Source organism: Curcuma longa, chromosome 11 (assembly GCF_044706935.1).
Source record: "Curcuma longa cultivar G26 ecotype Majalengka, Jawa Barat chromosome 11, ITB_CL_G26_1.1, whole genome shotgun sequence".
In the NCBI taxonomy this organism is placed as follows: Eukaryota; Viridiplantae; Streptophyta; class Magnoliopsida; order Zingiberales; family Zingiberaceae; genus Curcuma; species Curcuma longa.
The window spans coordinates 23523859-23540675 of NC_133871.1; the positions used below are offsets into that span (position 1 = coordinate 23523859).

At 36.3% G+C, this 16817-nt stretch overlaps 1 protein-coding gene, 1 long non-coding RNA gene and 1 pseudogene across 5 annotated transcripts; 2 read left to right on the plus strand and 1 right to left on the minus strand.

The window, feature by feature from the left end:
- The first annotated feature begins 2076 nt into the window (after positions 1 to 2076).
- On the plus strand, positions 2077 to 3368 carry LOC141840657 (uncharacterized). The gene is made up of 2 exons (XR_012602753.1): positions 2077 to 2367; positions 3121 to 3368. It is a non-coding gene; the product is annotated as an uncharacterized LOC141840657 (long non-coding RNA).
- Positions 3369 to 9460: 6092 nt separating this feature from the next.
- Positions 9461 to 11938, minus strand: LOC141837389 (xylose isomerase-like; annotated as a pseudogene).
- Positions 11939 to 11987: 49 nt separating this feature from the next.
- Positions 11988 to 16765, plus strand: LOC141837949 (E3 ubiquitin-protein ligase At3g02290-like). Of its 4 annotated transcripts, none has more exons than XM_074725319.1 (5): positions 11988 to 12105; positions 13573 to 13711; positions 14436 to 14865; positions 15377 to 15486; positions 16414 to 16765. In XM_074725319.1, exons 1-5 carry the CDS (start codon positions 12029 to 12031, stop codon positions 16438 to 16440), a joined length of 783 nt encoding a protein of 260 aa, XP_074581420.1. In that variant the 5' UTR covers positions 11988 to 12028; the 3' UTR covers positions 16441 to 16765. The 4 variants fall into 4 exon arrangements, with proteins under 4 accessions (XP_074581420.1, XP_074581421.1, XP_074581422.1 ...); XM_074725320.1 differs by having other exon boundaries at positions 14436 to 14808; XM_074725322.1 differs by having other exon boundaries at positions 11993 to 12105; positions 13581 to 13711.
- Positions 16766 to 16817: the final 52 nt, after the last annotated feature.

Genomic DNA, 16817 nt, shown 5'->3' on the forward strand with positions numbered 1-16817 from the left:
TAAGAAAAGTTAAAAGCAATTTTTCTAGGATAATGACTTTTCTAGGATAATGAAAAGTTAAAAGAAATAAAAATAAAAATAAAAAGTAATTTTTAAGTAGGAATTCTGTGATAGGGCTCCGCTGAATAAGTTACTATGCCACCTAAATATGTTACCAGGAAGCACTAAAAAAATCACTTTTGGTTACTTAAAAAATCACGAGGGTGGTTGATCTCGTGTGTTCAACCGAACAGGAAACAGAGTACGAACCAATGAAATCATTTAACAATTGCCAGACTGTTGGATGACCCATCTCTTTAAGAGATTGCTGATGCGTGGCTAGTAATAACCCTAGGCAGGAATATATTGTTTTTTAAATCATTAAAAAAACATCGATTACTTTTGCTATATAAGGACCTCCATTACTCACCACTTGAGAACGTCCTCGAAAACAGTTTAATGCAGAAAAAACATAGTATAGTATGCAAAAAAACAGTTCATGTTGAAGAAAGTTACGCTGCAGTCCTCAAGATATCTCTCTTTTACTTTTTCGATGCGGGGGGCAGATGAGTATTTTTCTTTTTCGATGCGGGGCTACCGTACCAACTTTTCCTGCTTACCTACCTTCACAGCTAGCCGGGTACCAAACTCAACATTAGCGAAGTGCTCGGGCCTAGAGCCGGCCGCTCTTCGTGTCGATCGTCTCCTTGCATCCGCAGCAGACCAGCCCCTTGCTAGGAAGTCATCGATTGCAGATGCGACGCCGCCGTCGACTAGCGACAGCATTTCCATGGTTGTTACCGCGACACAGCGGCAGCAGCTTCCGCTGTCGCGGTTACAGCCATCGAAACTGCTGTCGCTAGTCGACGGCGGCGTCGTATCTGCTTCTCCCGATCTGCCTCCGCATCGAAAAAGAAAAAGAGGAAGATATTGAGGCTGCCGGACTGCAGCATAACTTTCTTTAGCGATGAACTGTTTTTTTCATACTATACTATGTTTTTTTTTTTTTGCATTACACTGTTTTCTGCGAACTTTCCGCTTTTTCCGCGATTGAACTCGCCCATTTTCTAGTTTCTTAAGCAACGATGAATGTTCCCTACAAAGTGTCTTTCCTAGTTTCTTGAGCAAAGATGAATGTTCTGACGTTGTTTTGTGCACCTCTGTAAAAGTTTCGTTACCTTCTGAAATATACTGTACATTCTGTTTCTTTCTCAGCTGTTTTTTCATAGTGACATAGAACTAATAGAATTTGAACTCAGCTGTGTTTATTTATCCTCTGTGCCAGATCTAAATATCCTTGGTCCTAATCTATCTTGGCTTAAAGCACTTGAGGATGTATCATATGACTTAGGACAGATCTTAGATGATATCTACGTTTGTAACTGTAGTCTTATACTGAACCTTTATGCATACTACCGTAGTGAAGTTCATTTCAATGTCTTTATGTACAACCTCTTTAATAAGGAAAGACACTGCAAACCAAACAGATAAAATTTAATATTCCTGGAAATCAGTCATGAAGGGTACCAAGAATGTCTTCTCTGAAGAGGTGATACCTAGGCACAGAAGACAAGCATTAGTTAATAATTAAGTAAAATACAACAAACAAAAAAAAAAGCTTGGGCATGAATAATTGTTTCATTTACTTAATTAAGCTTGTTTAGCCGTATCATAAGAGTGGCCAGGAAAAATAATGTAATTCTGTTGTCTACTTCAATAAAAGAACAAAAAATAAGAAAAAATAAAGAAACATTTTAAACCTCTTGGAAGTGAGGAGTGTAGGGAAGAAAAAAAAAGTTAACAATTCATTTAACTGAGAATGACCCAAAAACACCTAATTAATCATGAAAAATGCATTCAAGTTTTGAGTTGCATGGAAGAAGATTCTAGAATGCGGTAGAAATGTGTTGGGCTTTCGTGGGCGTGGCCCACTCCATATAATTTATAATTAAAATTTTCTATTATATTATTTCGTGAATAATTATTATTAGTTACCTTGTCTATTTACTTCAGTTTTGAGTTGGGCCAAGACCACAAAAGAAGCCCAATATAGTTCTACCACTTCCACCTGCAAACAAAGCCCTAACATCTGCGACAGAAGGGGGCGATAGGTAGCCGCTGAAATTCCAGTTTTGTCTCTCTCTTCTTGAATGTGAAACCAAACCAAACCAAACGAGGGTATTTCAGTGATCTACCTTCTTCCTTCGATAACCCTTTCTTAAGCCCTTCGGCGTCGACCTTTCGACGTCGCCTCGAGTCTCTGCCGCCGCTGCGCTTCCCTTGGCCGTCAATGGCGAAGCGTCAAATTCCTTTGTTGAACCGTTGGAGAAGATCATCCCGCCCAACAAGACCAGCGCCGGGTTCCTTCACTCGGAGAAGATAACTAAGGTGATCGTGGTTTAGCCTTGATCTTACTCGCCTGCCTTTGATTTCAATGATGAGCCCTTGCTTGCTACTCGGTAACGATACGCGCTTGTTTATGCCTATTGTTCCTTATTCACCGAGTGTCAGTAATATCTGCTCCATAGCTTTTGATCACCGACACTCAGTTTACTCCGAGGTGGTTGCCCCTGTCGAAGAATGATCTTAGCTCTTTCACCTCCTATTGTGATTCATTGGTTTTCAGTTGTAAATCTTTGCTGCATATCCTTATCGTCGAATGTTTTGGTCAATATTCTGTTGACATCCAAGTGCGAATTGAGTTTTCTGCAATGGAACATTTGGTGATACGTCCACTGAGGAGTTGTTTTAAGTTTGGTGATTCTAATGCTTGTTCTTTTGATATTAAATCAAATGTTTGCGTTTTTATTTTTTCTGGGAATTTTGATTTTCATATCAGAGATTGTAGTTTGGATGCTCGACTCAATATTTTGATGTTGGGTTTGGATATTTTCTGGCTGTTATCCTATTGACCGTGTTATGATCCTCAACGCTACTTCTAAGGAATCTGAAAGGAAGAGAGAGCAATATTAAAGATTTTTTTGTCACGATTTTGTCCATTTGTCCTGTAACATAATTAACTGATCAGTAACACTAGTATGCCCTCCTAGTTGTTGTTGTTGTCTACCCGATTAATATTACTGTTTAGTGTCTTTGAACTTTGTTTCTCTCTATGGAGTCTACAAATTAACTTGGAAACAGGTTTTGCTTTGAAGAGGCATCTTTGATAGCCATTCAACATTGAAGAGACATTCGATAATTCAATTTAAAGCGCACTTACTCCTTGGGTCAAAGAAAAGAAACTCCAGTTTTGTTGTTGATAATCATGTTTTCCGTTGCCTACTGATGTTTTTTCATTTTAAGTTTTACATCAAATTATATGCCTACAATTGATTGGCGCGGATAATTCTTTTCCCACAACTAATGAGATACTGAGATCATTTAAGCTATATCTCTGAAGCCTTCTTGGGACTTTTGTGTATTCACATTGTTGTACTCCTAATATTGAAATATCACACCAGCGTACTTATTGCTTATTTTTAATATCTTTTTTTTTCAGTAATTTATCTGTGTTTCTTCTGCTTATGATATAATTCTTTTTTATTGAATGAGATGTTTATGTTTAATTTGTGCATCCAAATTGCTCCTTTTGTTGCTATTCATTTGACGAGTTGTTAATTAAGTGAATAATGTTGATTATCGAAATGCTAGTGGAACTCATCCATCTTTTTTTTTTTCTTGAGATCTTATCATATGTTTTTTTCATAACTATTAATTTACTGGTTGTGCTTTCATCTACTGTTGAATTATGGAGAAGAACTAGTAGGTTCTGCAGCATGTGATAAAAATGGAAATTCGAACTCTATGAAGAATGGAGATACTCTTGTGTTGTCAAAGGGTCATGCAACTGAGCTGAGACATGGAGATAAAAAGTATGATATCTTTGTGACTGAGTTTCTAGAGTAAAGAGGAACAAAACATTGTAAAAGTTTCTAAATGTTTGTACTGTAGTGTTTTACTTATTAGTGGTGTTTAGATCTTTGTAATGTTACCCTACCACTTGATAGATCAAATTTGCATCTCAACTGGGGTAAACTTACATGGGGATTGACAAGGGTCTTGATAGTTGTCTTTGAACAATCAAATGCGTTGATCCAGCTAAATGTTGAGCTACGAAAGCAAGAACTGTAAAATTCCTTCAAGAATAGGTGCATTGCATTTTTCACTCACCAGGCAGCTTTCCTATGGGCTATATATATCAAGAATAAAACAAACCTAATGATAGAAGGAAGTATGACAATAACATTATAGCTAATTTAATCAAAGATAATTTGTTTTTTTTCCCCTAGGAAAAGTAATATCCTGAATGAAATGTTAAAGCATGCTAGTTGCAGTACAAGGTAAATAATTAATATTAGTTGCCTATCTATTAAGTCAATATAAAATTAGCATTACGAAGACTACCTTGTTTTCAATGGGGACAATTCTTAAATTTATGTGGGTTAACTTTTTGCTGGTTGATTTTATAGTTCATGAATGCCACTTGATAAGGTTGACTTGTATTTATTTTTTATGTATGATTCTATAGTTCATTAATGTCGCTACAATCCCCAAGTTGAAGTCCTAGCCAACTTACTATGATTGGCAAACTTCTATGATCTATTGTAAAAACACTATGACATCCATGAACAGAGAGTCCCTGTAATTTTCAATTTGTTTGAACTTAAATGAAGTGCTTTGTTGCTGATGTGAACTATTATCCTAGTTTTTTTTAATGTGTCTTTATGTTGCCTTTGTTTCCAGTAGAGTTAGAGTAGTCTCAAATCTCAATTCATGAGAATATATAAATTTATATTTGTGATTTTTGCGTTGAAGGTTAGAATAGAATACTAAATTTTCCCATTCAATTTTTAGGAGCAACTGCATTTACTTAGAAGGTTCTAATATAACTAGCAGCTTAGTGCAACTGAAGTCATATTCTTGTGGACCTACTTCTCTGAAGTCTTTCCTCTGGAGTCGATATCTATCTTCTCAGGCTGGAGCAAACTCAAGTGATAGGGAAAATGATCTAGAAGATGGGGTTTCTGGCCTGGAGGTACCACCCGGATCTGGCAATTCTGTGGATGGTTCAGGAAAAGAAGATGATGAAGACCTTATATCTGAAGTGGGGGAGTCGGAAGAATATGATGAAGCTGAAGAAAGTTCACTTGGCTTGGGAGATGTTGAAGCAAATCAAGGTGGAGTAAAAAAGGGGTGGGTCACGACGCCCTCTTTCTAAACTTTTCAAGATAATGATAGAAACTACAAGAAGATCTGTAACTAGTGCACTTGATAAATATGTTGAGGAAGGGAACCCTTTAGGGCAAGCTGAGTTATCTCTTGCTTTGCATAATCTGAGGAGGCGACGACTCCACTCAATGGCACTGCAGGTAACTGTAGCTTACCCTATTAGTTTCTATGAAATTTGATGTTTCTATCAAATATTTTGAACTTTGTTATGCTAATGGAAGATGGAACTTGGCTTTTCCTCTACAGTTATTATAACAAAGTGGACTAGGGCTTTCCCTATCTGTTTGTATGACCAAATCATATGAACTACTGTGTCTGTGATTGTGGTTGGGGCCTATAATCCTCAGTTTTTATAATATTGGTTTCACTTCATAAGTTTATTCATCCTGATACTGCAGCACTATGTAGCATCCCACATCCACTATAAAATTCTCTTCCTCTATGTTTTTTTCTGCTACTTCAGATCATCCAATACGGTAATCGTTGATCATACTATTGTCTAATATAAATGTAAATCTGTATTCTGTTAATGATAAATTGCCTGTTGTACCAGATTTATTATTATTATTATTTTTTTAAAAAACTCCATTCAGAACTAGGCTACTACCAAATGTGATACATGATGGTACTCTCATTGTCATTGAGAATTGTCTATGAGAAAAGCTAAACAGAAGGGTGCAAAGAAATACAAGTGGGTTGGGAAAAACAAGATAAAATATTGATAACTTGTATCCAACAATTGGTCGTACATGTAGGTATATGCATCAAGGAATGTTGCTAAACAAATTGGTCGTACATGTAGATAACTTATGTGCCCGTTATTGCCTTTTTTAAAGGTAAAGCATGTTATGAGAGATTGCTAAAAAAATCTTCGAAGCTAATGCTCTCATTGCCTCTTTCTGTCTTTCATATTATTGTGCACAAAGGCAGGAACTAGTCGAGTTGTTGCTTAGTCTTACGAATGAGAATGTTTTGGGAATAAAAAAATCCACTGGTTTATATCACACGGTGATTATATAGCAATTTGTTGCACATACGTCAGACATGTTTAGAAATCTTTTACTTTCACTCCCCTCTTTATATGACTTAAATCTGAGGGATATGATTCATTACAGCCAATCCCAAATAATTGTGATTAACACAGATGGCAATGATTATGAGGATAATGCTGGTGAATGTCTTTTGATGCTTTTGGAGTTTGTTGGGTTTGGTTAAATCTAGAAAATGATTTATTGAACTAGTTAATCTGATTTGTCCGCTACTATAGTGGACATATTATGAACGAGCTTAATCCAGCATGAAACAATTATTTTGTTCATTCTTGCCCTGGCTCAAAAGCATGCATTTGGATGAGGTATTGTGGGTCCTGACCAGCCAACCCATGCAAACCAGACAACCAATTGTATTTCCAATTAGCAACTGCTGTATGTTTTATTTTATTTCATTTATACATTTTTAATAGGTTAGTATCTAAATCTATGACATACTTTCTGAATTTTAACATGCGTATCACATACTTACAAAACTATAAAATCTATCATATTTATCGAAAGTAGCAATGAATCTATCGAAAGTAACAAGGGCCTACAATCAAAATCATACACACCACAATAGTCCCTGGAACAATAACACACATATCTGTTTGTTTCTTAATACAACTATAGCAAGACCGGAAAATCTGCATAAAGGGAGCATCATTGATCAAGATCAAGTATAGATTTCATTCAGCGATTAAAATAACAAAACTGCGCTTGGATTTGAAACAGTAAAACAAACTGGTAAAAATATTAGGCTCATAATGTGATAAATTGTTAAATAATAAAGATATGCACGTGTCATAAAATTGAAGCATTACTTAATTTCCAAAGAAGAGTATGTTTAATTTCAGATATCTTTTTTAAATCTAATCTATTCAGCAAATCCCATAGGTTTTGCAGGATTTGCGGTAAATTATGAGAGCATCGTCGACGATATAAAGCAATGGTAAGAAGAATATATTTATTCCACGCGATATGACTAAAACAAAATAGAATAGTAGTACTGGATAAAAAAGACAAGTTGATGAGTAGCGAAAAATAAGAACTAGAAAGGCACTTACCAATTCCTTACTTTGGATTAGGTTTATCTACTGCTGCTGGCTTTTGGAACGGTAAACTGAATGGACAATCCATAACTTTGTACTTGACTCTCAAGTAGCCCTCGGCAGCATTTTCTAGAGAGATGAAGGTTCAATAGACATCGCATGTGTTGAACCATTAGTTGTTAAAAAAAGCTCCTTTTTCTGAAAAAAAAGGACTTAAAAGTATAAAACTCATTGTCTCAGGGCCTAAATGAGAAAATGAGTAGAAAACTGTGTCTCAGGGCCTAAACTCATTTAACTTATTTTGGCTAGATAAAACTTTGTGTCATGTGGTTAGAGTATAAGGCAAACTTATTTGTCAGTAAGAAATACTACCATTGTCTCAGGGCCCAAATGAAAGTATCAAACACCTTATCATAATTAAAGTAGCATTTCTCAAATCTCATTAACGTACCTCCAATTCTTATTCTAGATGCATTGCAGGGAACCTCAACTGATTTTGAGAGACAAGGATGTCTGAGGAGGACTCAATCATCATTTCCTTAATCTCTTAGAAGATTATAAAACCTAATTTAGTCAAATATAACTCTTTATTGAGGAAATGTTTGATGAAATCCACAATGGAATGTTTTTAGAAGGATAATGACGTTGTGGAGACCTTGAACTTCCTAATTAGTGTATGGTTCAAGTTAGTCCTTAATTGCCTTAATTTTATCAGGATTTATACAATTTCCTTATGTAGAAATGGTAAGCCAGACAAAGAGGAAGACTAATTACGAATATAAAAGGAGCATTGCTCTCTTTCGCATTACTAATTACGACTCCCTAAACCCTAAACCCACCACTGCTGTTATATAAGAATGCTCCCTAAACCCTAAACGAGTCCACCACTTACTCCTCTCCTGGACGAAATCGCCGCCGCCACTTACTCCTCTCCTGGACGAAACTGCCGCCGCCACTTACTCCTCTCCACTGATGACCGCCGCTGCCGATGTGGCGACCGCCGGGCTGCCATCGAGAGGCAGTCGCAGCTATCGCCCAGGCTGACCTTTGCCCCGGCTGCCAAGAAACGGCCGACTGCCAAGAAACGTAAGAGAGATAGTAAGGGCATTGACTGATGATCCCCTGTCGCGCGCTGCCGAATGGAAGTTTTTTTACTGGAAATTTTCATGTTTTTCTTCTGTGCGGCAGGGGCAACATCATCGATCTCTCTTACGTTTCTTGGCAGCCCTGGGCGATAGCTGCGACTGCCTCCTCTATGGCAGCAACGGCGGTCGCCGCCTCGGCAACGGCGCCCCTGCCCGTCTGCCCCTGCAAACCGCCACTGCCCTTGCCCCTCCCGGTAAAGAATCAATCCTTTTTATTGTGCTTATCTGAGATCTATTGGTGCAATGTGTAGCTAGTTCCCAATACTAGCTTTCATGCTTTCACTTATCCATTTTATTATTTTAGGGAACCTTGTTAAAATGATTCTCTTTTTGTTTGCAGAGGGTGGTAACTTCTCCTTATCCATGAATGTTGCTATGTTGTGTTCAACTGAGATCCTGTCCATTGGTGAATTTAGTATTGCTTTTGGTCTGGGAGTTGATTACTAATGTCATCCAGGAGAAACAGCATTACCCAGGTAACTCTCGTATATACTTGATTCTTGATTGCATACAACATGTGAGCAACAACAAATAAAACTTCACCCAAGAAGCTAGTTAAGTTTCCTTGCCAAGCATGCAATCACATATTTAGTTTACAAATCTGCTTTCTTTTTGTCTTTAAATCAGTTTTCCCAAATTTTTCAAACAAATATGGTTGCAAGGTAATCTTCTGCTTGACAAGACAACCTCACAAGCTAATAGAATCATGCTAGAAGTGTAGAAGAATCATGCCTTGTCAGTTACTGTTACCAACTTGCACTAACATTAGTCTGTCGTCATTGTCAAGTTGTGTTAGTCTCAACAGCATGCTTGCCAAACACTATTTTTATTGAAATACTAGTACTAAAATAACATCTTTAGGATTGTCAACCAGTTACATCAAATGTTTAACTCTTTTGAGCAACCTCAAACTTCAACGATTCTAAAACAGGGATTGGAATATCATCATTGCGAGTTCCTGCATCTCGACCATTTACATCAAATGTTATTCAAGACGATCGATCTCAAACTTCCATGGCTCTAGCTATAACACAGATTGGAATATCATCTCCGCTAGTTCCTGCTGTTGGATTTAATTTCCTAATTATGGGCTTAATTGTAATTTGTATATGCGGATACGAACCGAACCCATTTAAGTGATCTAATTAAGGTTTATCGGGTTTCGGATTATTGATGTGGATTAAAATATGTAGAACCCGTTAGTCCGTTCCGATATTATTATGGATTAAATTTATTATTATTTTATTAATCCATTTTGGTATTATCGGATAGGGATTAAATATAGAAAATAAGTTAATCTGTTCCGTTATTATCTATGGGCTGATAACGGTTCAGATCTCTATATAAGGGTTTGGTCCCCGAGGGTTTAGGGTATCATGTGACATCGCCTTCGTTCCCCATTGACGAAGGTTTTACGGCCGTCACCCTAAATCCCTTGGAAGACCTCCCTCTAGCTTCCGCTTTGTTTTTCTTCCACAGGGATCAAGCACAAGGAGTTGCAGGACAAGGACATGGCCCTACAAACAGGTTCCTTGTCGTTATTTTATATTTTACATATTAAACCATGTTATTCGTAGAAACTAGATCATAATATTGTATTTCCTATTTGAAGTTCTAATTTAGTTTATAGAACTCATGCGATTTAGGATTTACAAATTCCATCACCTGCTGCATATATCGAAAGGGATACAAAATAACGTCGAGTTTACAAACTCATCAAGGCATGGAAAAATACGAATACAAATCTTATGGAGGACCCAAATTTATCTATCGAATCCAGTTTGGATCATATATATTTCGGCTGTTATTGGGATTCCTCCATAGGATTTAAATTCGAAAATTAGGTAATATATGTCCACATAATCATCACCTGTTTCCCAGAGGCGACAGATGGTTCACCTCATTCAATTGCCTTCTTTTCAAGTGTCTCAAAATCTGCCTTACCAGACTGCATTCAAAGATTATGAGATTAAGATTTGTTATTTGATCATGTAGTTTATAATGGGATTGATAAGTGAATGTACTTCGATCAAAGCCCCGAGTTCGGTGTCAAAGCTTTAGTAGCATTTGCGAACAAGCTCAGCGAGAGAACCATCCTAGAATTAGGAAAGCACACTCAATACAATATCTCTGAGTGATCTCGCATGAATTTGAATACTCATTTTACCTCGATTAGTTTGGCTACATTTCGAAGCCCTCGAGCAAGTGTATCCATTCCAGAAATATGAGCTATGAACAAGTCCTTGACATCATAACAATATAATTCATATTGCTAAGCATCAAATAGAGTTAACGGAATGAAGTAAAGGAACTGACAATTTTGCATCGAAGTTAAATCCACCAGGTGCGATTCTTCCCTGTCAAGTTATAAAATTATAATTCAATGTGCTAATTAATGTGAAAAGGTAGAAGTCATTAGTCATAAGCAAGTGCTTCACTAATCGTTTTTTTAAGTTCATAGTTAACACACGCATCCATAACAACTTTAATGAGTATGGGCTTGCCGCCTTATTTTCTCAAATAAGTTGATCAATAATTTTCTTCTTGATGAAGTTTAATATGTATGAGACTTCCCACCTTGTTCGTAAATCAAACCAACTTACATTTCTCACAACACTACTGAGCATGACAAGGGTTGCCTCTCCAATATCTGCGAGAAACTGATCAGTGTCCCAACCTATGCCAAGAATAGTGTGCAAAGCATTATTATTTACTCTCTGCAACTCGAAAAGCAGTTAAGTTTGTTTCAACTTTCATTTTGCTTTAGGAAAAAGCATGTACCAATCTGCGGATCACCAGTAGTTGCATCAATATTTCCGAGCAATCCATTTATTTTTGCAGTTTCAAGCTCATGGTGACAGCTGCATGAATCATGCTATCAAATTTTGCAAGAGAGATCAAGCGAATTAGCTCCAGACATCAAGTCGAACTAATATTTTAAAGAACACACCTATGACTAGATAAAGTGGCATGGTTACATTCAATATTCAACTTGAACTCCCCTACACAATAGTTAAGTTACCGTCATGATCTAAAGACGGCCTTGTTGCAATTTGTAAGTCAAATGTAGAAATAAATTTTCCATATCCATTCCATTCCACCAACGAAATCAAACAATTCTTACTATAGGAGTCTGGTTGGTTGGGATGTCCTTGTTGCTTTGGCGTACCATATCAATTATACTTTTCCACGCACTAAAACGTTACCTACATTTTGATGTTTTTAGTAAAAAAAAAACGTATTATTTATTTTTAAATAACTTAAAATAATCCTACGTCGAAATAAAAACCTCAGATTGAAGTTATCGATGTCTTTTGCGATTTGTTTTATTTATAAAAAAGATTACAAAAATATATATAAAAAAACTAAATCTCTTGAAAGCGGCGCATACACTTGCGCCTCCCCAAGAACGGACGCATATATGAGTGTCTATGCGACCTTCCTGATCTAACGCATCTCTCCTCCAGACCACGCCCAACGGGCGGCCGATGGAGGGCCGCATGTACAGTTCGTATGCGGTGATGGTTACACTAGTGCAGCATTGACGGCCAGCGACACCTCACCAGGCGCGGCTTCTGGTCCGCTTCCTTCGATGCTGCTTCCTTCAATTATCGCCTCGCCCAATACGCACGAGGGCGAAAGATACTCTCGATCGATTGCTTCTGTGAGGTAAGAATCTTGGTCTCACCTCTGCGCTGTTCGATTCCTCGTTCCGGAGTTGTTTTCTTGCTCGATCGGTCGATTGCTGTGTTCTCAATTATTTTGTCGCCCTTTTCTCGTGTTGGGGTTTTGGAAGCCAGATGATGTCAGTTAATTTATGCATCTTTGCGAGTAGCTCTTACAATCAGTAATGTGGAGAAAAGAGTCTGTCTTTCTGCTTCTTGTCTGCTTAAGTTTTCCGATTGTGATCCTCTTTCTCCAGTGAGGAATCAGAAGCTGAAATACTTGTTCAAGTTAGTATCTTTAGGCGATCCAATTTGTATTACTAATTGGAACTTGGAAGGATCGTAATTCTCCAGTGAAGTCGTCGTACTCTTACAAGTGTCGGAAGATTAGCTTTACATTCTTACTTGTTACGAAATGGAGTGCTGGAAGCTAACCGTAACTCTTATAAGGTTTCACCAAGGAAAAAAAACTTTGCTTCACTGTTCATGTTACAACTAAAAGCTTTATTGTTCTTTAAATTTGGTTTGTTCCTTCTCTCATATGCCTTAAGATTGTATGAGACGGAAAATCTTGTCTTTCTAGCATTTTTCTGATACTTAAAGAGCTGATTTTCTAGGAGATGATATTATGGAAATGTTTATTACAACTTGGACAATTTTTGGCTTCAAACAAAAATGTGAAATTAATGTCTTGATTAACTAGATCATGTGGTTTGAAATTTTGATCCTTCGAATTCAACAATGTTATCTTTTAATTCTACAAGTTAAAGACAAATATTATTGTATATAAATAGTTTTGACAATAGGATGTGCTATTATTCCCTTTTTGAACATTCTTCTACTTGATCTTTTTGGGAATATCTTCATGAATGCTCTTTGTGAACTAATTTTATAAATAACCTTGTGCATGATTCCACTGAAAAATGACTATCCAATTAAAATTCTTACTATGACTTTGTTAGTTATATTTTCCTCTTGCTTCTTCTTTGTGTATTGAAGCAATTATTTTAGTAGGATGGGCTGTGTTTTTGTATCATGATGCCTGTTTGCTTTCTTTCTTTCTTTTTTTTTTTAAAAACTTTTCTTTGTAAATTCTTTTTTTTTTCCATGTACTTAACATGTGACCAACTGGACTTTGATGAATTACAAGTATATGCACAGTGAACTCCACTTTGAAGATCAGATCATTCAGTTTCTTTTAAATAGCCTGATAAATATACATTGTTATTAATTTATGGGTGTTATTAAAACATTAAAACCTCATTTTGCATCACTCTATTGGAGGATGCAAGTAGTTTGATTGATTGTTCCCCATAAAATCTTTGTAAAATTCAACAGGATTAAGATACCTCTTGCTGGTTTTGCAAATTCCTAAGTGATAAGTTCATTATCCAGAGGATGTTATGGCTCTACATTTTTACTAAATCTAACTTTGAATTCCTGAATCTTCATATTTGTAATCTGCCCTAAGTTTGCCAGGAACTGTTTTCATGGGTGCACTCTGTTGCTGTCCGTGTCCAGAGGATTTTGATGAATATGCCTACTCAAGCAATCCCATATATCAGCACTGCATATGCTTAAGATATTTCTTTCATCAGCTATTATATGGGGTAATATTATGCATTTCAAATATTGTGTTTGTTATACATAAATACAATTTTCTGAATGAATACTCTAGTATGTGCTAATTTGCTACGGTATTTTATACTATACACGCTTAAGATAGGATGCTTCCTTTCAAGGAGAAGCTATCTTTGTTCCATTCTTCAAAGTGCCTGAGAAAATGAGGAGAAAAGATGCAAAGCTCTATTGCAAATTAAGAAAAGGGGGGAAGTGCAAATTCTGTCACCACAGAAAAAGAGATAGAAGAAACACTTGGAACTCTCAAGTTACTAATTTTAAGAGGGCAGTTGCTTCCTAACTTATAATGCCATTGTAGAGGAACATGTATTAGACTATTGAATTTTGAGATGCAAAGAACTTGCCTATCGAACTATACACCATAAATAAGGAAGAAAATCCAAAAGATCTAGTCCTTCTATCACTGATAAGGTCTTTCCTTAGGCTTCTTTCTATTGGGAATTCCCTGAAGTTCTCATTGAGTTAGACTTTCTCTGATTGAAAGGATTCTTTTACCAATCTTGATTCTTATACCTTCCATGATTCTTTCTTGAGCTAGATGATGAGATATTCTTTATATGAGCTGGAAGAAATTGCTAGGTAACAGAGATCTAGTTTCTTTTGATGGCTTTTTATTGTCAACTTGTCTCATATCTTCAACCAATTCTTCTGTTTGATTTGGTATTTATGGGAGTTTGAAAATACTTTTTGTAGTATGGTGCAACATTTCAAAGACTTGATGGCCGTACAAACCCTACCCAAATTCAGACAATAACTTCATCAACAACATCAGTATCGAGGAGTGCTTCTGACAACTCACTGTCTGAGGCTCACCACCATGTTCCCAGACCACCACCTTATGAAACAGATGCTAGATATTCTCGCTCGCAGCGTGAGGGATTGGTCTCTAGGCGTGAGAAGTCTATGAGCCACATTCAAGAAAATTTACACATTCTTAGAAGAAATGGTAGCAGTTCCACTTTTGAAACCATGGCTAGTATCAAAAAGAGAAATATTGTAGAATCTGATGAAGAGTGTATACATACCCAGAGTGAATCAGAGAAAAACCAATCTGCAAAAGCATGTGGTACGGGTTTTGTTATCTCCTCGGAAGATGAAGACGTGTGCCCTACATGCCTGGAAGGTGACTTCATAGATGCCTACACTCAGCATATGCATTTTGTCTTTTTCTAAGCCACGTACAAAACATTTTGAAGTGCTATATCTCTATGCTCAAAAATACAACTTTCTATTTTACATATTACCTTTAGTTAATCGATAAAGGTGAAAAACATCTTTTGATTTGATTATGCTTTCAGTCTGATCAGTGCAATTTTATTTTTTAGTTTGGACTTGATCTAGAAATTTTTTTATCATCAACAACTGCATTCATGCTCTTCAGCCTAACATAATATCTCAAAACTATCATTTCATTGTACATTAGGTTTCACAATTAAGCTCTTTGGCAAACTGAAAAAGTTTTTTGTCCACCAATGCATGAGTTACTGCAAGTTTTGCATTGTATTTGCCAAGCATGATTATGATTTTGTACACATATTTTTTATTCTTTTTAGTTAAGAGTAATTTTAAGTCATCCTTTGTATTAGAGAGACCAACATATCGGTAAAATATTATCTTGTCATTGGTCATTGCAGAATATACTCCAGAAAACCCCAAAATTGTAGCAAATTGCTCCCATCATTTTCATCTGAGCTGTATATATGAATGGATGGAAAGGAGTGACACTTGTCCAGTTTGCGGAAAGGTATTTTTAATGCTTTCCCTCTTTTAGACGATTTATTTCAGCTAAAAATCCAGTCACTATAACATATTGGTGGAGCAAATGCGATGACTTGAGACTTCATAGTTTACTTTCACACTTGGAACTTCATGCCTTCATACACCTGTATCCTTGGCTCTTACCAATCAAATTTTTTTAAAAAACTTATTAGATTGTTTTATGCAAAATTATGTATTATTGTGCTTGATGCTTAACTACACAATAATCCATTGGATCTTCTCAATTCCTTACATCCTTTCCATCACTATACTTTCTTTAATCTCTTGAGAGATTCAGAGGGAGAAATAATGATCAGAAGACTATTGCTTGACTGAAACAGCTGACTAAATTGACTGATCTTGTTTTGAGTGCAGTATATGTGATATTTAAATACAACAACTTATAGAAGTTCACCGTCAATTTCGAGTTTTATGCTCGTTGGACTCTTGTAAACACGGAATGGCATGGGATAACACTGATACACAGAGCACTGCACTTCAAGATCTAATTGGGTGTGCATCATGTTCACTTTCTGCTAACTTATCAACTTACTAGTAAACAATGTAGATGCATAATGATAGTTGCTTTGTATTATTTATGATAGTTTGCTACATTGTGGATTTTGTCGAGACAACGATTACTAATAGCATGTATCTGATTCAAATAGCATACTTAGTAGATTTAATCTATTTTATATGTTAGATTCAAATAGCTCACAGTTCATTATTTGATTCTCAGAGGGAAGCAGGTAGGTTTACATTCATCATTCTTATGCTTGAATCTTTTCCTTCTCTGTTTTTCTGTAGTATATGTTAACTGGTAAACAACACTTAGAAATTGAACAAAGAATGTTGGATGCTACGCAACTCACTATCTCATAAATTTTTGTGATATTGGCCATATATATATCAGGAGATGCAATTCTGTGAGAGCCCATGACGAAGAACTTCAGTGGAGAGATCGCGGCACACTTGATATCAACAAACAAGCAGTAATCCATTATCAATATGTTTGTGATCGAAAGACTCCTCTGTATAAACAACAAGCCTTCAAATTATTTTTTTCAGTCTGGTGCAAGATCAGTTGCTCTGAGGAATTGGCAATGTCTCACGTGAATTGCAGTAGCCCTGTTGTTGAATGGATGCACTGTATTTTTAAGATGAATGACAATATCTCACAGAAAGAACAATTACATTGTTTCTATAGTGTTCATAATCGTAAACCCTATTTCCAATATATTAAAACATATCGTTTGTCTGCTTTTTCTTTCAGATAATATATCCTTCGTTGAACAATGTGCAAAATCTATCTTGTTT